Raw genomic sequence first — 16,717 nt, 5'->3', positions numbered from 1 at the left:
AGGAGCACCCGGGGGAAAAACGTCTCGTTGCTTCGTTTGCAGTTGGTCTTGCTGCCTTTCCACGGTGCAAATTTGTTATTTCTGCGATTGTCTGTCCGACGCTTGATTGTCGTTTATTGGATTTGAGTAATTTTAGAAACAAGCGCAACGAGGTTCGCGCGAGACCAAGACCGGGTTGTCCCTAAAATTCTCTCAGGAAATTGTATTAATCCCGCGGTGACCCACGAAATTTCATTTCGAATTAAATACATCTTTACGGGCTTGCCGAGACCCAGGCGTTACGAGCGACGCTTTACGTCACGTTAAATTTCTCATTGAGAGAGAAACATAATTTTCGAATGGTTAATATCGCTATATTTTTAACATCGTTTTATCTTTTGTCGTTCGTTTTACTAGAGAAGAGCGCTAATTCATCTCGAAGTGGCGCGGTGTTCCGAGTGCTCTTAATTGTCTGCCAGCTGTACTCATTAATCAACAATAACAGTCAAACGTGTATCGACTCGGTGTAATTCGTTTTTAAACAAGTCATCAATTTACGCTAACAAACCTGTTCAACGTTTTCTCTCCTTTTTATTCCCTGGTGTTTTTTTGCACAATAGCCTACAAATTTAAAGGTACGAGAGACACCATGTGCTAGATCTGCTCCATCGATATTGAAAACAACTAAAAACATCTAAAGGTTAAACATATGTTGTCGATCACAGGTATTAATTAATTAATTAATTAATTGATATTCAATATATTTGATTCACTACTTTAATCTTGTATTTATTTTATTACAAACGAGTTATTTTATTCGCAACATATGTGTCTTGTAATATAAAATATCAAATAACATATAATTTGTCGGAGTTCTCCGATGAATGTAACCGGTAGGCGTATTAATATCTATAGATGGCATTGTGTATTTGAAGTTGAAAAGTATAGAGAAACATTGGCAAAAGCCTGTACAGCATCACATTTACTTCTAATTTCTTGTAATTAGCAGATAGGTTGCAAATAAACTTGGCAGAGGGTGAAAAAGAATTCTTAAACGAATCAACTCTTATTACATTCGAACCTTTGGAATTTGGCGCCAAGTTAATTTCACGGGCGACCAATATTTGCATAGAATTTTTCACGCATTTCCTTTTTTCCGTTTATCTTCCCTCGTAAGGATATCTCGCGTTTTCATGATAGACGCTATCGAGTTTTTGTTTCCCCAGTGTCTCTCGATGTAACGAAAAGAATTGTGACATGCTTGACGAGCAATTAAACGAGCTTCGTGATGTCGTCTGATACCACCGGCTACGTCGTCTCGTTCCACCGCCACGGAATTGATATTTCGCATAAATCACCCCTAAGACTTTACACTGCTGCTTCTGGTGGCTATAACATCTGGGTACACGATCTACGGCCAGCGTACAAGTAGGGAAATATTCCATCGTAAATTTTACTAATTGTATCATGAAGCAGTTTATGGTTATTTTTCTTCTATTATTTACGATTTAAAGAATACATCTGTTTCATTTTGGAGCATTATGAATATACGTATAATAGAGGGCTTTGAAATTGTTATTTCAAGTAAATTTAAGTAACTGTATCATGAAGAGTTTTATCTCGATTTTTCACGACGTTTTTATTTTGAATAATACCAGTTAAATAAAAGATTTTCCACATTTATACCGAGTCTCAAAATACAGTGGAAAATGTAAAAAAAAACATTTTTGAAATAATTTCATTTAGAAATACATAATTATACATACAACATAATACCGAGTCAACAGAATAAAAGAAATTTGAAGAATTATGATTTACAATTAGAAAAAATCCAGAATTTATGATAATTGTTTCCATGTTTTCACAACTAATTACTACCACCTGTTTGGTTCTTTACTACAAAACAAAGGTACTTTCATGAAATCCTGCATTTAAAAATTACTAGAATGAAAGTCAGAGATAATAGAAAATGAGGGGAAATATATATAAAAGAGTAACGCCATTAATTATGTTCTTGTATTTCATGTTCCAAATATGGAAGCAAATTATGAGAAGAGCAGAATGATAACTTTTATCAAATATACCAATAATTTGATAACGTACATACGGGCAAGCAATTATCGTAACTTGTTTTCTCGTCGCAAGCCAAATATCTAGCCTTTTTTAACGTTTCATTGCTTTAGAGTTTTAATTATATATTTCTAAGTAAAAAGATTAAGTAAAAAGTAAAATCTTTTGTCGTGCTGTTATTTCGTACAGTTTTGTCCCAATGTGCAAGTAAGCTTGTTCTGTCATATAAAGCGTTTCACTTACCTCGGATTCTCGAATGTCTTATGGTTAGCTATACTTTTGGCGATATAAAAAATTGTGTCATGAGTTATGTCAAAGTTAGTCTTCATTCATGAGGCATAAACGCAAAAAACACTGTCTTGTATCGCTTGTCTCTTAGCGTTCCTTAATACATTTTTCTGCGGGATAAAACCATGTATCGAGTGGTGTATAAAAAGATACGCAATTTTACTTAAAAGAATGTTGATGAGATTGAAAACTCATGGAAATGACGTGAAAAAAATCGGGAATCATACTGGCCGTCACTCTGGATCGGTTAACTTTATCCTGGCACAACCCCTGCATCGGTGAAGCTGACCAATATTAAGAAATCCACGAACAAACCACCCGATATATTCGCTTCTGTCTCTCGGAAACTTACTCGCGCATCTCATCGAAGATAAATTCTTTGTTTTATACCGGATGACACTTGGATCGTGACTTTGCGTTTCTTCCTATTCGCCACTTCCGTCTTGGCGGTTCTCCTGCGATATAAATCTTTTTTACTACCTTCATTCTGAATAGATATTCACGATGGTTTGTACGGAATAGCAAGCAGTTCGAGTCGCATAAGAAAGGGGTTGTTTCCGGAAGTTTGTTCAGTGAAACGAAAATTATGTCTCCGTAAGGGAAATGACAGTGGACGGACTCGTTCGCATGTCGATGAACCGGCTAACAGTGAATGCGCGTTATGTACCTGGACTACACTCGCAAGAACGCAGAGAACAGACAGACCGCGGCGATAACAATGTGACCCCGTTTAGATATAATGGCGGACCTCGTAAGTTAGACCGGTAGACACAGTGCTATATTTTCGTTATAACGCGCCACCAGGAGTTTTGCACCAGCCTTCTAAATCGTCGATTGCACCGTCGGCTAATGGCCGACAAAGTATCGTTATCGCTTCGTATTTTACAATAAATCGGCCAAATATGCATTGAGGGTGTTGCCCACCAGCCAATACAACGTATGAACATCACCAGGCAAATATTGGCACATTCATAACTACCTATCTATTCAACAGAAGAGCGAAACAATAACGTTCAGTAGTGCGTCAATGTTATTTGCTGACCACTTGAATATTAAAAGGGGAAATTTTGTATGTTATACAATGACGAACAAAAGAAAGTTTATAAAATAAGAAGTATAAGGAGATACGAGTAAATGTAATATACATATAACATAAAATAGGGACGATCAATATTTACGCTACCAATATCGTAAAAAGTTTTTAGTACAAAAGTTACTAAAATTTGTAGTGCGTCGATGTTAAAGTTTCTTTTATCCATATGTATATCCGCGACCATACGTGTAGATAATTAAACATTTAGCTACAGGCGAATATTTCAATTTCCCGAACAAAGAGGCGATCCGTTTTCATTCGTTATTTTGATTCTATCGACCTGTTCTTTCTTCCATCTACGTCTTAGCGCATGTAATTTATTCATGAATATGATAAAAGATAACGTATGAAAAGATAACGTCTTTTAAGGCTTTAATGCGAAAGAAACTTGACTTGACTAAGAAATATCGGTTTCTAATGCTCAGATAGCCCGAAAAATAAATGTGCCATGATTTTAATTCATGACGCATAAAAACTCCATTAATATTTTCGACAAATTCTACTAATTTTTCGTTGTCCATATTTTATTACTGTCGCGTCACCAACAATAAATCTCGTTGTCAATGTATGAATAGCATGTAAGTGGAATACGACCGTAGCTTGATTGGTAAATCATTTATGCCGTTGCCGAGACGGTATATTCTATTAAAATACGTATCATCAGCTTGTTGGCGATACAACGAGAAAAGCGAATTTTTCAGAATGTTCGAAGCAGAGAATTGTTAATAACTCGAACTATTTAGCGACGAACTGGGTTTCGAGGATCTCTAATTAAATATTGTTTACGTATATTCGTTGCTATTCAGAAAATGGTTAAAACAGCTTTTGAATTGTAAAATGTATCCTGTTACGTACAATAATTTCATTAAATGAAATAGGTGGTGATATTACTCGTCTTGGGATATAGTTGATATATAGAGTTAATTTGAGATGTTCGGGAATTTCATTGATTAACTTCATAAACTGAAAAGTATAGAAATTTATATTTATTTATTTCGTCAACTTCTTATGATAAACCAACTTCTGGAAGTAAATCATTTGTTTTTAAAAAGTCGAATATTAATCATCTATTTATATGATTAATAAATTAATGAAATTAATGAATTAATAAAAGAGTGGAGTTCGTTAGTTTGGTTTTTGAGAGACTTGTATATATCGCTCATGCATTTTAGTGTTACATACGGCTGTCTTTACCTCGATCATCACTCCACAAGCATCGAAAGTAATTCCCTTAACTTTTACGCGCGCAAAGCTGAAAATGAGCTAGAAAATTATTCGACAACTCGGATAGAGAAGAAAATCACGCCATACGCACGAGAATAGCGTTTTTTTCGCGAAAATAGCAGAAAGAAGCAAGAAGAAGCTCGAGATTGAGACAAATACAGGCCGGTACGCTCCATCGAGTTAATGTTCTTTCTGCGCCACCCTTTGCTACTTTTCTTCTCGCTCCGTTTCCAGTTGCTTTCATCTCACCTTTTTCGCCCCTCTGTTTCACTTATACTCTCCGTTTTTCCCGTCACGCAGGTATCACCGTTATTTATCCTCCGAACGTTGTCATCATTTTTCACCGACCATATTATATCAGCGCGTTACCTAACCTTGCTATACGTTCGTATTTTCGGGCAAAACGACTTTTTGAAAAATCAGTTGGAGGATGTCTCGTTTCCGCGCTCGAAACCGGAAAGAGATTGATGGGACCGAACTGCGGGGGATAGATCGATCTCACGATACGCCGGTGTATGTTTAGTTTCCCGGTGAGGGGGTGGCGAGGGGGGATGAAAAGCGAACATTCCGCTTTAACGATACGCCGCCTGTAAGTAGGATTTAATTAAAGGGACAACGGTAGCCGTTAGAATGGTGTAGATTCTTTCGTGTTCGCGCGATTCATTCCTGTCAGAGTTTCCGCGTTCCATTTTAAACCCCTGCTGCACCTCGCGAACGCGTGCGGCAACGCGTAATTAAATCGCGTTATTTGCATACCTTCCGTTTTCTCCTGAAACTTTGTCGCCAATTATTCAGCGTATTCATTTGCGAACTCGGGAACGACTGATATAGCGGAAGTTACGCTCGGTGATTTGTCACCGTGCAGTTTAGATGCATTCAAACAAAATGTACATTTTCCCGTTCGCTAACAACTCCGTTAGCCCACGTGCCATTTTCACCCGGTTAGAAAAATGGAAAAGTATTTGCTGTTCGATCGCACAGAAACAGCGTTATCGAGAATCGATTTGTCAACGCCAATGGTCGAATTGAATCGACTGTATTATACTTGGAATAATTTTTAAAAGGATCTATACCCTTCGTACGAAAATTTGTATCTTACGGCTGTTTCGGTAAAATTGATTATCGATACGGGCTCGTGTTCAACTCATGTCGTTCTAAGATTGCCGTATTTTACCCGAGATGAATTCAATAGGACCCAAGTGACCTCCGTTCCGACAATTATTAGCCACCGGACGGTTCCAACTCCCTCGCGTGCGTCTAGGATATTTTTCCGACTAAACCGTCACTTTCTGAGAAATATTTCATCTTTATCGTATTTTAAGTCGTTTTTCCAATTCACTCGCAGTCTATATTTAAGCAGACTTTTATTCGTATAGCCCGAATTTTGGAAATATAGTACACATCGCGTAATTTACTTAAAAGAGATAGGACACGACCATTCTACCACTTAGTACCGGATTTCAAGTAAACATGCTATTTGCGTGTCAACTCGTGTTGAAGAACACGACTTGTTTGGCCAAACGAAACGCATTTACGTCCTATTTGCGCCTTAGCGGTTCGTCTCTCTTTGCTCGTTAATTCACCGTCGCGATCCGTAACTGTCTGGCGTAGTTACAAGCCCATTAACGTTGGTTGTGGCATCGAGATGCATTTACCGATGTCTCGCCAACCAGTTAGCAGTGGGATACCACTTTACTGATAAGTAAACTTACTCTATCTCGGGGACAGAGCTTCCAAAATCAGAACCGATAATTCCTCGTATTTCTACGGAAATGAAATTTCATGCAAAATCTTCAGTGGATAGAATAAATCTTGGACAACAAGAGGCTTACCTACGAAAGTCTCTGCTCCAGCAGGCGTATATCACCGGATTCATACCGCTGTTGATCCAACCCAACCATGTGACCGCGGCGAATACGATTTTCTCTTGCCATATGCACTGCGAGCAAAAGCCTGACCAGAGATTGACGACGAAGAACGGCAGCCAACAGATGATGAAGACACCCATCACGATGCCCAAAGTCTTGGCTGCCTTTTTCTCCTTGGCGAACTTGGCCAGCTTGCGCGACAAAGAGAAATTGTTTCCCCGATGCTGCTTATTGATCCTTGTCGAGGGCACTCTGGTTAAACAGTTGTTGTGCATGGTTGTCAGAGGCTCTTCGAGATCCTGAAGATCTTCGGGCGTGCTCGAAGCGGTGCGAAACAGGTGCCTGGCGTCGGTATTTGTTCCGCCTCCTCGATGTATCCTCAGAGTGAGCTCCAATTCACCCGAGGCCATTATAACTTGTTTGGTGCCGAGCTTGAGGCTCTTGGTCTGGAACACGGCAGCCCGGTAGATCTTGTAATAGGTGAACACCATCACGAACAGAGGTAAGTAGAAACTGATGGTCGACGAGAAGATCAGATAACCCAGGTGCTCGGTGAACGGACACTTGTCCTCTGGCACTTCCTCCGTGCGTACAGCCCTCCACCACGCGATGGCTGGAAAGGAGATCGCGCTCGAGCAGACCCACACGATGGCTATCAGGATGGCGGCACGTTTCCTGCTCATTTTGCTCGGATAGGTGAACGGATCGGTGATTGCCCAGTAACGATCCAAGCTGATAACGCAGAGATTTAAGATCGACGCGGTCGAGAAGAGGACGTCCAACGAACGCCAGACGTCGCACCAGTCCGTGGTGAACAGCCAACGGTTCTCCAGCACCTCGTAAATCGCGCTGAACGGCATCACCACTAGTCCGACCAAACAGTCCGCAAACGCCAATGACGTGACGAAATAATTGGTCGCCGTGTGGAGATACCTCTCCCTCACCACCGCCAGAATAACCAGCGTGTTACCGAACACGGTGGCGACCGAGAACAGGAACAGGAGTATCGCTAGACCGGCCCTATCGGTGGCAAGGTTCCAGAGATCTTCGTAGGTACGGTTCTGGGGCGGAAAACTCGCGTTGTAAAAACTTCGATTCAATTGATTACTCGATACGTTTGCCTCTTCTTCCGATCCGAGCAGGTAGACCGCGCTTTCGTTCATTTTTCGTGGCACGCGCAGCCAGCTTCGCGCGCTCATTCAATCAGAGACCCGGTCCTATCAGGTCGTCGATCCGTCGACGCCGCGTTTTCTCCTCCCGATTTTCGTCTTATCTCTCATTTTTTAAATCTAACAAGAGATCCGTTGATGTATACACGGATATCTACGATGTCTATCCTCCTTCAATTGTCTTCTTCGCGAGTTTCTTTGCGTTGATTATCTGTGTTTCCTTAGTTCGTTTCAGGAATACGATAGTAGTTGTTGGGATTCGAACGATTTCGACGTGGAAGGTTTCGTCGCTTCGACTAGACGGCTTTAACGAGTCGTCGCATCTTTCAGAGGATCTGAAACAGGCGAAGGAAGATTGGTAAGAAAGCTCGTGGTTGGTTAGTATGTAAGAGACTGAAGACATAAAGCTGCGTTTCTCCGGTATCATCGGAAAGCTGTCGGTTTTTATTGCAATTGCGTCGCGAAGCAAACGCTCCAGCATTTTCCTTCGCTTCTACGTAAAATCTTACGATTTTCTCGCTAGTTGAATCGAAGAAAATTCTGCAGCATTGATATTGTATATCGTATGAGTAGTACGAGTATATGCGATTGCTCATTAGAGAAGTTAATATCGAAATCGTGTGTGTAGAAAGTACGGATATGTGTGTGCAGAAAGCAGGTTAAGTATGGTAATTAACCAATGCTTTATTGAATATTATGATGATAATTAATGGCAAATACGGGGATTATACGATTTTACGATTATTGTACAGCTTTAACGACTCAAGAGACTTAATGAGGCTCAATGAGAGTGTTTAAGCTATTAATTGATACAAACTGCATCGAGAAAAATAACTGTTGAAATACAAGTTTCCGAACAAGTTCCAGAATTCTTATCAAGGAGAATGTATATCGGAGCAACCAAGCTTCCAATATCCAAAAGATATTCCATATATAAATTATGAAATTCTTGTTATAACAAGAATACTGAAGTCAACAGCAACAATATTGAAAATATTTCCGTAACGCGTTGTATATGTAAAACGAAAACGAAAGTAATCCGTCGTACGATTAATTAATAATAATAACTCTCTTTGTGTCAACTAGCGAAAGGAAAAATCATCTTATGTTTCGTTCCTGTTTCCTTCAGGCTCGAAATACAGAAGTGCGGTCTGCGTAATTGTCGATCATTTTGCGACGGTGTTCACAAGAACGTTTCGTTGCTACGAACGATTTAGCAATTTTTCGCCGACGTGCAGTATCCCGGCTCTATATTTAGTTAGGGGAAAAGTGTCATAAAGAGGCATGCGAGAGAGAGAGAGAGAGAGAGAGAGAAAGAGAGAGAGGAGAGGGAGAGAGCAGGTGGCGAACAGAGAGGTTTGTGATTTCGTGGCCAGACCGGAGGCTGGAAACAGGGCCGAGCTTTCATCCGTGACCTGGGAGAATGTTTACCGCTACTTGATCAAAGGGGTTTCGATCGTCGAACGATCGACGCTGGGATGTAGCGTGGCCTCCGGTCCGGAGCCTCGGATTTTGTCTCGTTCACACCCTTCCTACGTCATCGTAGCCGTCGAATCCGTAGTCGTAACACGTGTCAGGGCCGATAAACCTTGCAACGTCGTCGCGTATCGAATACCGGTCGAGCTCTGCCCGTTTACACCGAAAACGAACCGACCTCGTTTATTCTTGACTTTCAACGTTCCCAGGGCTAGCCGAATGCCACTTTGTCAAATTAGTCGCTTAATTTTCGAAGCCCTTGAATTTTCACGTACAGGGTGATGCAAGAGTAAACGAATGTTAACATTTTGGTAGCCGAGAAAGATCTTAAGGAAGACCACGAAATCGAACTGACCGGAAAAGTAATTATGCGATACGCCAAAAGATACGAACAGAGACTAGTCAATCACGTAGACTCCTACTCAAAAGTTTTAACATACTTTTTATTTTTAATGGAATTTTTGTACGTGGTGTAGAATACGAATTGTAAATTACACGCATAGTCCAATAAAAATATTGCTCGCATATTAGCAAAGTGTAATTTCTTTACCGTATAAATGGCATTTCTTCGTGTCTTTACTACGTACTTCATTTTTTACTGTAGTAACGTCTCTTTACACGAAAGCGTAGGGTTTATGTCACATAGTCTGTACAGTTAACCTTAACATGTTGAGAGAATGATATGGACTTTTGTATGGTTCAGTCTTTTTGGAGTACCTTTAGCTAGTTTCTTAAACAAAGAAACGTGAGTTACTGCGAACATAATGCTTCAGTGGTACATGAAATGTCCGTATGGCGATGAAGTTAGATGCAGCAGAAGCCACCGATGATAGCCATTTTTAATCTTTACTACGCGAGTACAAAATATCGTTTCCACCAAATTTTTTGTAGACTTGTTAAAGTTTTAGTTTCGTTACTATTAATATATATAATCATTTTACTTATTTCGTTCGCGGACGAAACCGCGGACCACGGAGCCAAACCTGGCACTTTGAGTTCATCGTGAGTAGACGTACTAATTTTACACGAAGATTTGTTGGATACAGTTTGACTTTGAAGGAAATACGATCGAGCTTATGATTTCTGACACGTGTATGCCCCGAATCGGACTACTTGGAGAGTACTTGGCGGAACTTTGCCTACCATTGGCGTCTACGAGATTAGGGTATTAAATCGACCGAGTGTGTGCTTGAATAGATGCCTTGCGGTTTGTTCCGGTACTGCACTATGAATCGATCAGATCTTCCGCGGTTACTGTTCTTGTCTGTTACCAGTTCTGTCCGTTTAACTCTTCGCCAACTGTTCGATAATCCCGATAAAATTGCAATGTTTAACGTCTTATGTGTTTCGGCTACCTATTCGGAGAACTGCATTCAGGGCAAGATGACGTTGCAAGGAAATAGATCGTTAGGTTTGAAATATAGGTTAATTGAAGAGTGTTTCGATGCTATGTTTAGCAGTACTTTATCGTATTTATCGATGAGATCGTTTTACGATATTCGGTAGTTCAATGATTTTGATTTCAAGGGTCTTGTCCTTATGCGCTTTAATAAGACGATTTATTATAGAAAGACAAATAGGACGACAAGCAATTGGGTTAAAATAAAAGTAATTAGCGACTGTGAATACTTTGGCATTTTAACCAAATTTTCCTTCGTATATTTAAAAGTTTCAAAAGCTCATATTTCGGGGGAGAGCGCATAGCAATCGCGGGAGAAACTTCACCCTCCTTTATCCCATTCGCGCCGCACGTATCAAGCAAATTCGCGGAGAATTTAAATCGATCGATGCACGCGTCGCTGCGAAATTCCTATCGTCGGCGGAGCTAACTAATTAAATAGCGATTAGAATGCCAGGGAAATTTGCTCGTCGTTCCATAAGCAATTCGGATCTATCGATCAGTGTTGCAACAATCGCGAAACATTTCCCTCAAAACATACAACGTCGGAGTAATTCTCATAGCGTGACATTACAATCAAAACAGTTCTACTTTGGAAGATAACTTCGGTTTCGAGTTGCTGGCGCGTCTAGGTTTACGAACGATATCCTGTCCGGGGAATGAGAGGTTAGAGGCAACGCGGTGTCGTCTCGGGGAACAAAGCGATGGCGCGCGAAAGGAATGCGTTATTTCGTCGCAATTCTATGCCAATCGGTCGGACAGTGTCCCGTGTTAGGCAGTTCGGCCTTGTCTTTTGCAAAGGATATTCCCGATGCTTGGCAGAGGCCAGCGATGGCTTTGTTCGAATGTCAAAGATATCCCATTATCCTGGATTCGTGCGGACAGAGTGCATGGTTCGCGACGATATTGCACCCTGTTGTTGTCCATGGAGCCATTAACGTTCGAGTCGTCCGTGGTGTTTGACCTGACCGATTCGAATTTATCGCTTAGTCGTGATAAATGGAAGCTGGATCAGGCATCAGTCAATTTTTACCAATCGTTGAACGAATGGGAATCGGTTTGACGCGAAAGAAAGGGGGACGACGACAAGAGTATGGAGACAGAGATGTGTTTTGACTGGGACAAATTAGAAACCGTTATCTTCCGACTCTTTCCATCAGTTTCATCTTCTTTCGATTCCAGATGGAGGAACTACGTCCGTAGCACGATCGCAATTTATCAACCCAGAAACCTGTTTAACCGGTGAAATTATAGCGAAGGTGCAGGTCTGACGTTCCACGATAAACGCGATCTTTTATCGCCTTTATAGATTTAAAGGATAAGCGTGATCGATTAGCCTTGTAGCTGGAATAGAAGGCGCTTTCGTTAAGGGAGCTCGGCTCTCCTCCACTAGACGTAAACGCTGACGTCGCTTCCGATCCATTAGAACGTTCTTCTCTCTCTCTTTTTTTTTCCTTTGATTCTGTTTGAACTAACTCGAACGCGTTTTTCCACGAAGAGCTCAAGCAAAATGAATAAGTGCCTGAATTGAAAATGCTAGAGTAACGTGGTAGCGCGAGAACAAACAGCCAGGCGAGCAACTTTCAATTCCAGCTGCATTAGCGTTGTCGCTGACACGCTAATCGAGCTTTCCTTGCTCGGTTCACGGTTCTGCTAGCAACCATTCTTACGACTTCGCTCGAATCTCGCCACTGATAAATCGCGATCCTAGTAGGATATCATTTCCGAGATATGAAACGTTAACGGCGTTATTAAAGCGGTGCAGATGAAATTGTAGTTAAACTGTAAAGTTTCAAATGCATACGATTATTACCTACTCGTTGCATTTGTAACCCGTTAAGAGCTAACGTCGCGTTAACGTAACGTTTTATTTGCAATTCTGTTTAACCAATTTAGATCGCAATGGAGTCTCATTATATAATTAGATGTTATTATTATTATTATTATAGAAATAGTACCATTGTTATATACGTGTACGTACTTCATAGTATTTTCGTTATTATTTCTTTCACCTAGGTTCTACCATTTTTTCCGAAAAGTGAAGAAATTGAAGAATTTATAACGTTATGATAAACTATATACGTATATCGTTTGATCCTTAATAGATTAATAATAAATAAAAATAATAAATTCCCCATTGTTTTACATTTTCGATTTCTAAGGTAGAATCAAATTCCAACTGAAATAGGAGGTGTTTTCATTAAGAGAAGCTCAGCTTTCCTCCATTAGACGTAAAAGCTGACGTCGCTTTTGCTTTAACTATAATCTGTTCTAGAATCAGATAAGGAAGAAAATTACAGTTAGCAATTACAGAAGAATTACAAATAACGTTAATGCAAATATCAAAGTGTAGAGAAGATAACAAGAATGGATTTTGTCATATATACGTTAGAAAAATATAGAAGAAAGGAATTGAATTTTCCTTTGGATTCGATTCATCATATCGAATATAGCGTAAGATACGGCGAGTCAAGATCGGTCCTATTGGCAATAGAAGACTTTATCGTAAAGTAAATATTACACCTGTAAATATTACCCGAAGTACATTTTTCACCTGTACGGAGTCAGTTTGTGTTGTACGAAACAGATAGTGATTTTTGTTGCACCGAATGCAAACATTTTCCTGAGTGCAAATACAATCCGAACTCGCAACTATGCAGCGAGAATCTGTAAACAGGCGTGGTCGCGCGGAACTTTAACGTTCACCGCTTGGATTTGCCTCTTGATTTTATCCATCCGGGGTAACGCGTGAAGAATGCAAGCAAATTAACAGGGAAGTCCCATTGACCGTGCCATTTGCAATTCATTTCGTCTAGCTGTACGAATTCCGATTGGTAATTGAGTTTAACGATTGATAGCGATTCGATTCAATTCGATTTGCAGCTCCGATAACCGAGCCCAAGACGCGGAAAATGAAGTTGGAGTCGCGAAACTTTTGCGACAAGCTGGTATTTTGCGCGAATGAAAAGTCAGAAATGGGAATTTAATTTCGGGACGGTGACTGGGGAATCCTTTTCTCGATATCGAGAGACCGTCTGAGAAAAAGATAGTGGGAAACAGGGGGTAAGATCCGATCGGGCGAAAAAGAACAATCGACGTCTCAACGAGATCTTCGCTCAGTCTTGATATCAAACTGACTATTCCGTCGGATATTGTCGGATACGTAGGTGTCGAACGTGAAATCGAGCGTAACAGAGTCTGATCTCCCCATATAACTATCATTTTGCGTATGTGTCTCGGCGAATATCTCGAAAGGGGGGAACACTATTTCACGCAATCGTGAAGTAAATGTAAAACTCGCGAGTAATGTCGGAAATTCAATTACATGGGATATTTCGTTCAGATCGTATTGACTTTTCTTCGGTCACGCAACGACAATGTCGACGACGACGACACGGTTCCGCTTCAGTGGATGATTTAGGAACACGGGGGATGAATCGACTCCGAGTATTTTTCTCGTCTTCCATCGCGTTCGCTTCGATCGTGTCGATTTCCTTTTCACGAAATTCCAGCATCGTCCGACTAACTGTTTTATTATTCTTGACCACTACATTAAGAAATTCAGTGATTCGCTGCAGTGTATTTTAGAATAAATTTCTATCGAATATTTCAATATCGCATCAAATGATTAAAGAAAAAAAAAAAAAAAAGACGAGATTCCTATTACATATGACCGTAATTCGACGTTCGATTTAAGTTCATTTACTGATTGTCATATCAGATTACCGATATTGATTATCATATTAGGAATTTTAGTCATTCACTGAAAAATACGCATTTTGTAGTCAATTTCTATCGAAAAACACTTTAATACGGTGAAAACTAATTATCAAATAGTCTCCGATTTAAATTTATTTAGCCGTTCCGTGGAACAGTGACTTTCGAATCTGAATAACGCGGTTCTTGCAGCGCAGTGACACTTTTGTCGCATGAAAATATCGATTCTCCCTAAACATTGTCGAAAAGTTGGCAAGAAACCTTTCCGACGAAGCGTATTGTACGCGCGTCCGCACGACCGATGACTTTTAATTTGCCGTGTAATTACGCGACCGCTTTTTGTCGGGTTTCCCGAACAATAGCGATATGTTTTGCGTGGATATAAATCTAATTTCGCGCGAGAAGCTGCTGGTATAACCCCTTTCCCGAACGTCCATAATTTTCGTGGAAGTTGCGCAGCGGTTGGCGATCACTTTTTTACAGGAAAAACGATTGCAACCAGAAGACAATTGGTTACCGTTACACGGACACCGTTACAGCGACGGTGGATCTCCCTTGAGGGTAAAATGGTGCGCGTTCGATTCGATTTTCCACGCGGCACAGGGGTGGCTGTGCTTCTTCGAATGAAAGATAATTTCATTGTTAGCATCCGGCTAAAAAATAAGAAAAAGGAAAAATGAGAGGGAGAGCATGGACCGAGGGAACAATGTCGTTGTTGCAACACAAATGCAATTACGGGTTGCAGCGAAACGAATTTATCGAGGACGCGGAGTGATTGGCGTCACGGTCTAATAAACTTCGACAGTGCGGATGATTTTCCAGCGAGCTCGTAACGTATTCGTCTTGTTGATTCCTGTTGTTCAATTTCTACTCGGTATTTTTTTACCTTGAGTGTACTCGAAGAAAACGATTTACGACGAATCACGGAGATAGTCGAAAACTTACCACGGAATTTGCTCACGAATATATTACGTGCATAACACGAAATTTTTTGGAAATTTCTTTAGCACTGCAATGAGACACGGCTACCGTGATTATAAAAGTCAAATTTGAAACTGTTTATTAGTTAGAAGATTATTAGTGGAATCACACACTTTGCGAAGATCATCGAGGTATTTGAACAGACAATTATTTACTATATCGATAAGACACAATATAGTGAGACCATCTTTAACTGAATGATTAAGACTATTATTCATGCTGTATAGTGATTTTCCACTAAAAGTATAAATATCTTGCAACTTCTATATGCATTCCAAATTTTATCAATTTCAGTCGTTCAATTTTGTCATTTAATCAGTCCATTAACTATATCAAAAAAGAAGAAATTTGTTTTTAAATAATACGCACTTGTTAAGAGTATCTACAAGGAGGAAAGAAATTCGATGTATTTTATCAAATCATAAATCTGCTATTACAGCAGAGAGAAAAATTATAATCTAATTAATTATGGAAATAGAGGGATGATGCAAACATCAAGATTGAAATACGTTCTCAAAATCTTAACCTACGCAACCATGGTTTTTAGTCCGCCAATTGCTGACTCTACTTAACGTTTCACCGTAAAACTTGACTATATCGCTTGCTTCAAGCATACCAACTTCTTCTACCTGCTTCTCTCGAAATATTTAACGTGTCTTTTAACGTAAAAGCCACGATAGTTGAAAAATATATATATATAAAAAAAAAAAAAAAAAATAGCGGTAGCGAAATAGCGAAATAAAAGTCAAAGAGAACCTATCCGATTTCTCCTGGCAGAAATTGGTTGTCTCCATGCTCGGTCACGTTTATTCTTTGAATCGTTCCACGTTATTTTTCGTTATTTTTGTGTTAAATCACGCGTGAGCCAGAGAATACTGGTCAATGAGCGTGACATATGACCATTATTTTAATTGTGTCACACGCCTGAATGAGACACTGTCGAGGAACCTTTGCTTGTCACGTTCTAAACGTTTAAAGCTTTTCGCCTCGCTGATTTAAGGTCTCGATACATCGAATATCGTTACATGCGTGAGCGTAATTCAGGAAAGGAGCAGAAAAGTTCAAGCGACAATTGAAACGTGTGATCTTAGTGAAAATCAATGGGATGACATTTTTTGAGAGAAGCGAGCGAAACGAAGATACTTGAAAATTAAGTTATATATTGAAGTTGTCCTTTCTCAAGTCTTTGGCTCTTTACTTTCTCAACTTCCTGCAAAATTAATGAACCGAGCTTGGGGTAGACTTCCTTGGGGTAGACCTTGCATAAGAAATTACCCGATCATCGATACGCGTATTAACAGCCTGAAACTCTAGGACATTCTCAAAGTGCAGTCGTTTTTGTTCACGGAAATAGAACGGGGTTTTAGGAATTTATGAACTACGAAAATTGGTCGATTTCGGATTACGTATTTGGAATTGCATGTACATTACTATTCATTAGTATTCGGAAGCT

The 16,717-nt window shown here is 40.0% G+C and overlaps 1 protein-coding gene across 2 annotated transcripts in view; it reads right to left on the bottom strand.

Moving 5' to 3' along the window:
- Dop1R2 (dopamine receptor 2) overlaps positions 1–16,717 on the bottom strand; it is an 82,697-nt gene that overhangs the window by 42,397 nt on the left and 23,583 nt on the right. For both annotated transcript variants that reach the window (XR_013060154.1, XM_076624767.1), the window contains exon 3: positions 6,487–8,026. Coding sequence is in view for 1 of the 2 variants with exons in the window: in XM_076624767.1 (XP_076480882.1) it covers positions 6,487–7,721 (1,235 nt within the window). In the remaining variant the exon portion in view is untranslated. The remainder of the gene's footprint in view (positions 1–6,486; positions 8,027–16,717) is intronic.

This window comes from Bombus vancouverensis, chromosome 15 (assembly GCF_051014615.1).
Source record: "Bombus vancouverensis nearcticus chromosome 15, iyBomVanc1_principal, whole genome shotgun sequence".
Taxonomy (NCBI): Eukaryota; Metazoa; Arthropoda; class Insecta; order Hymenoptera; family Apidae; genus Bombus; species Bombus vancouverensis.
Note: the sequence above shows the minus strand (reverse complement) of the source record. Positions and strands in the feature narration are given on the sequence as shown.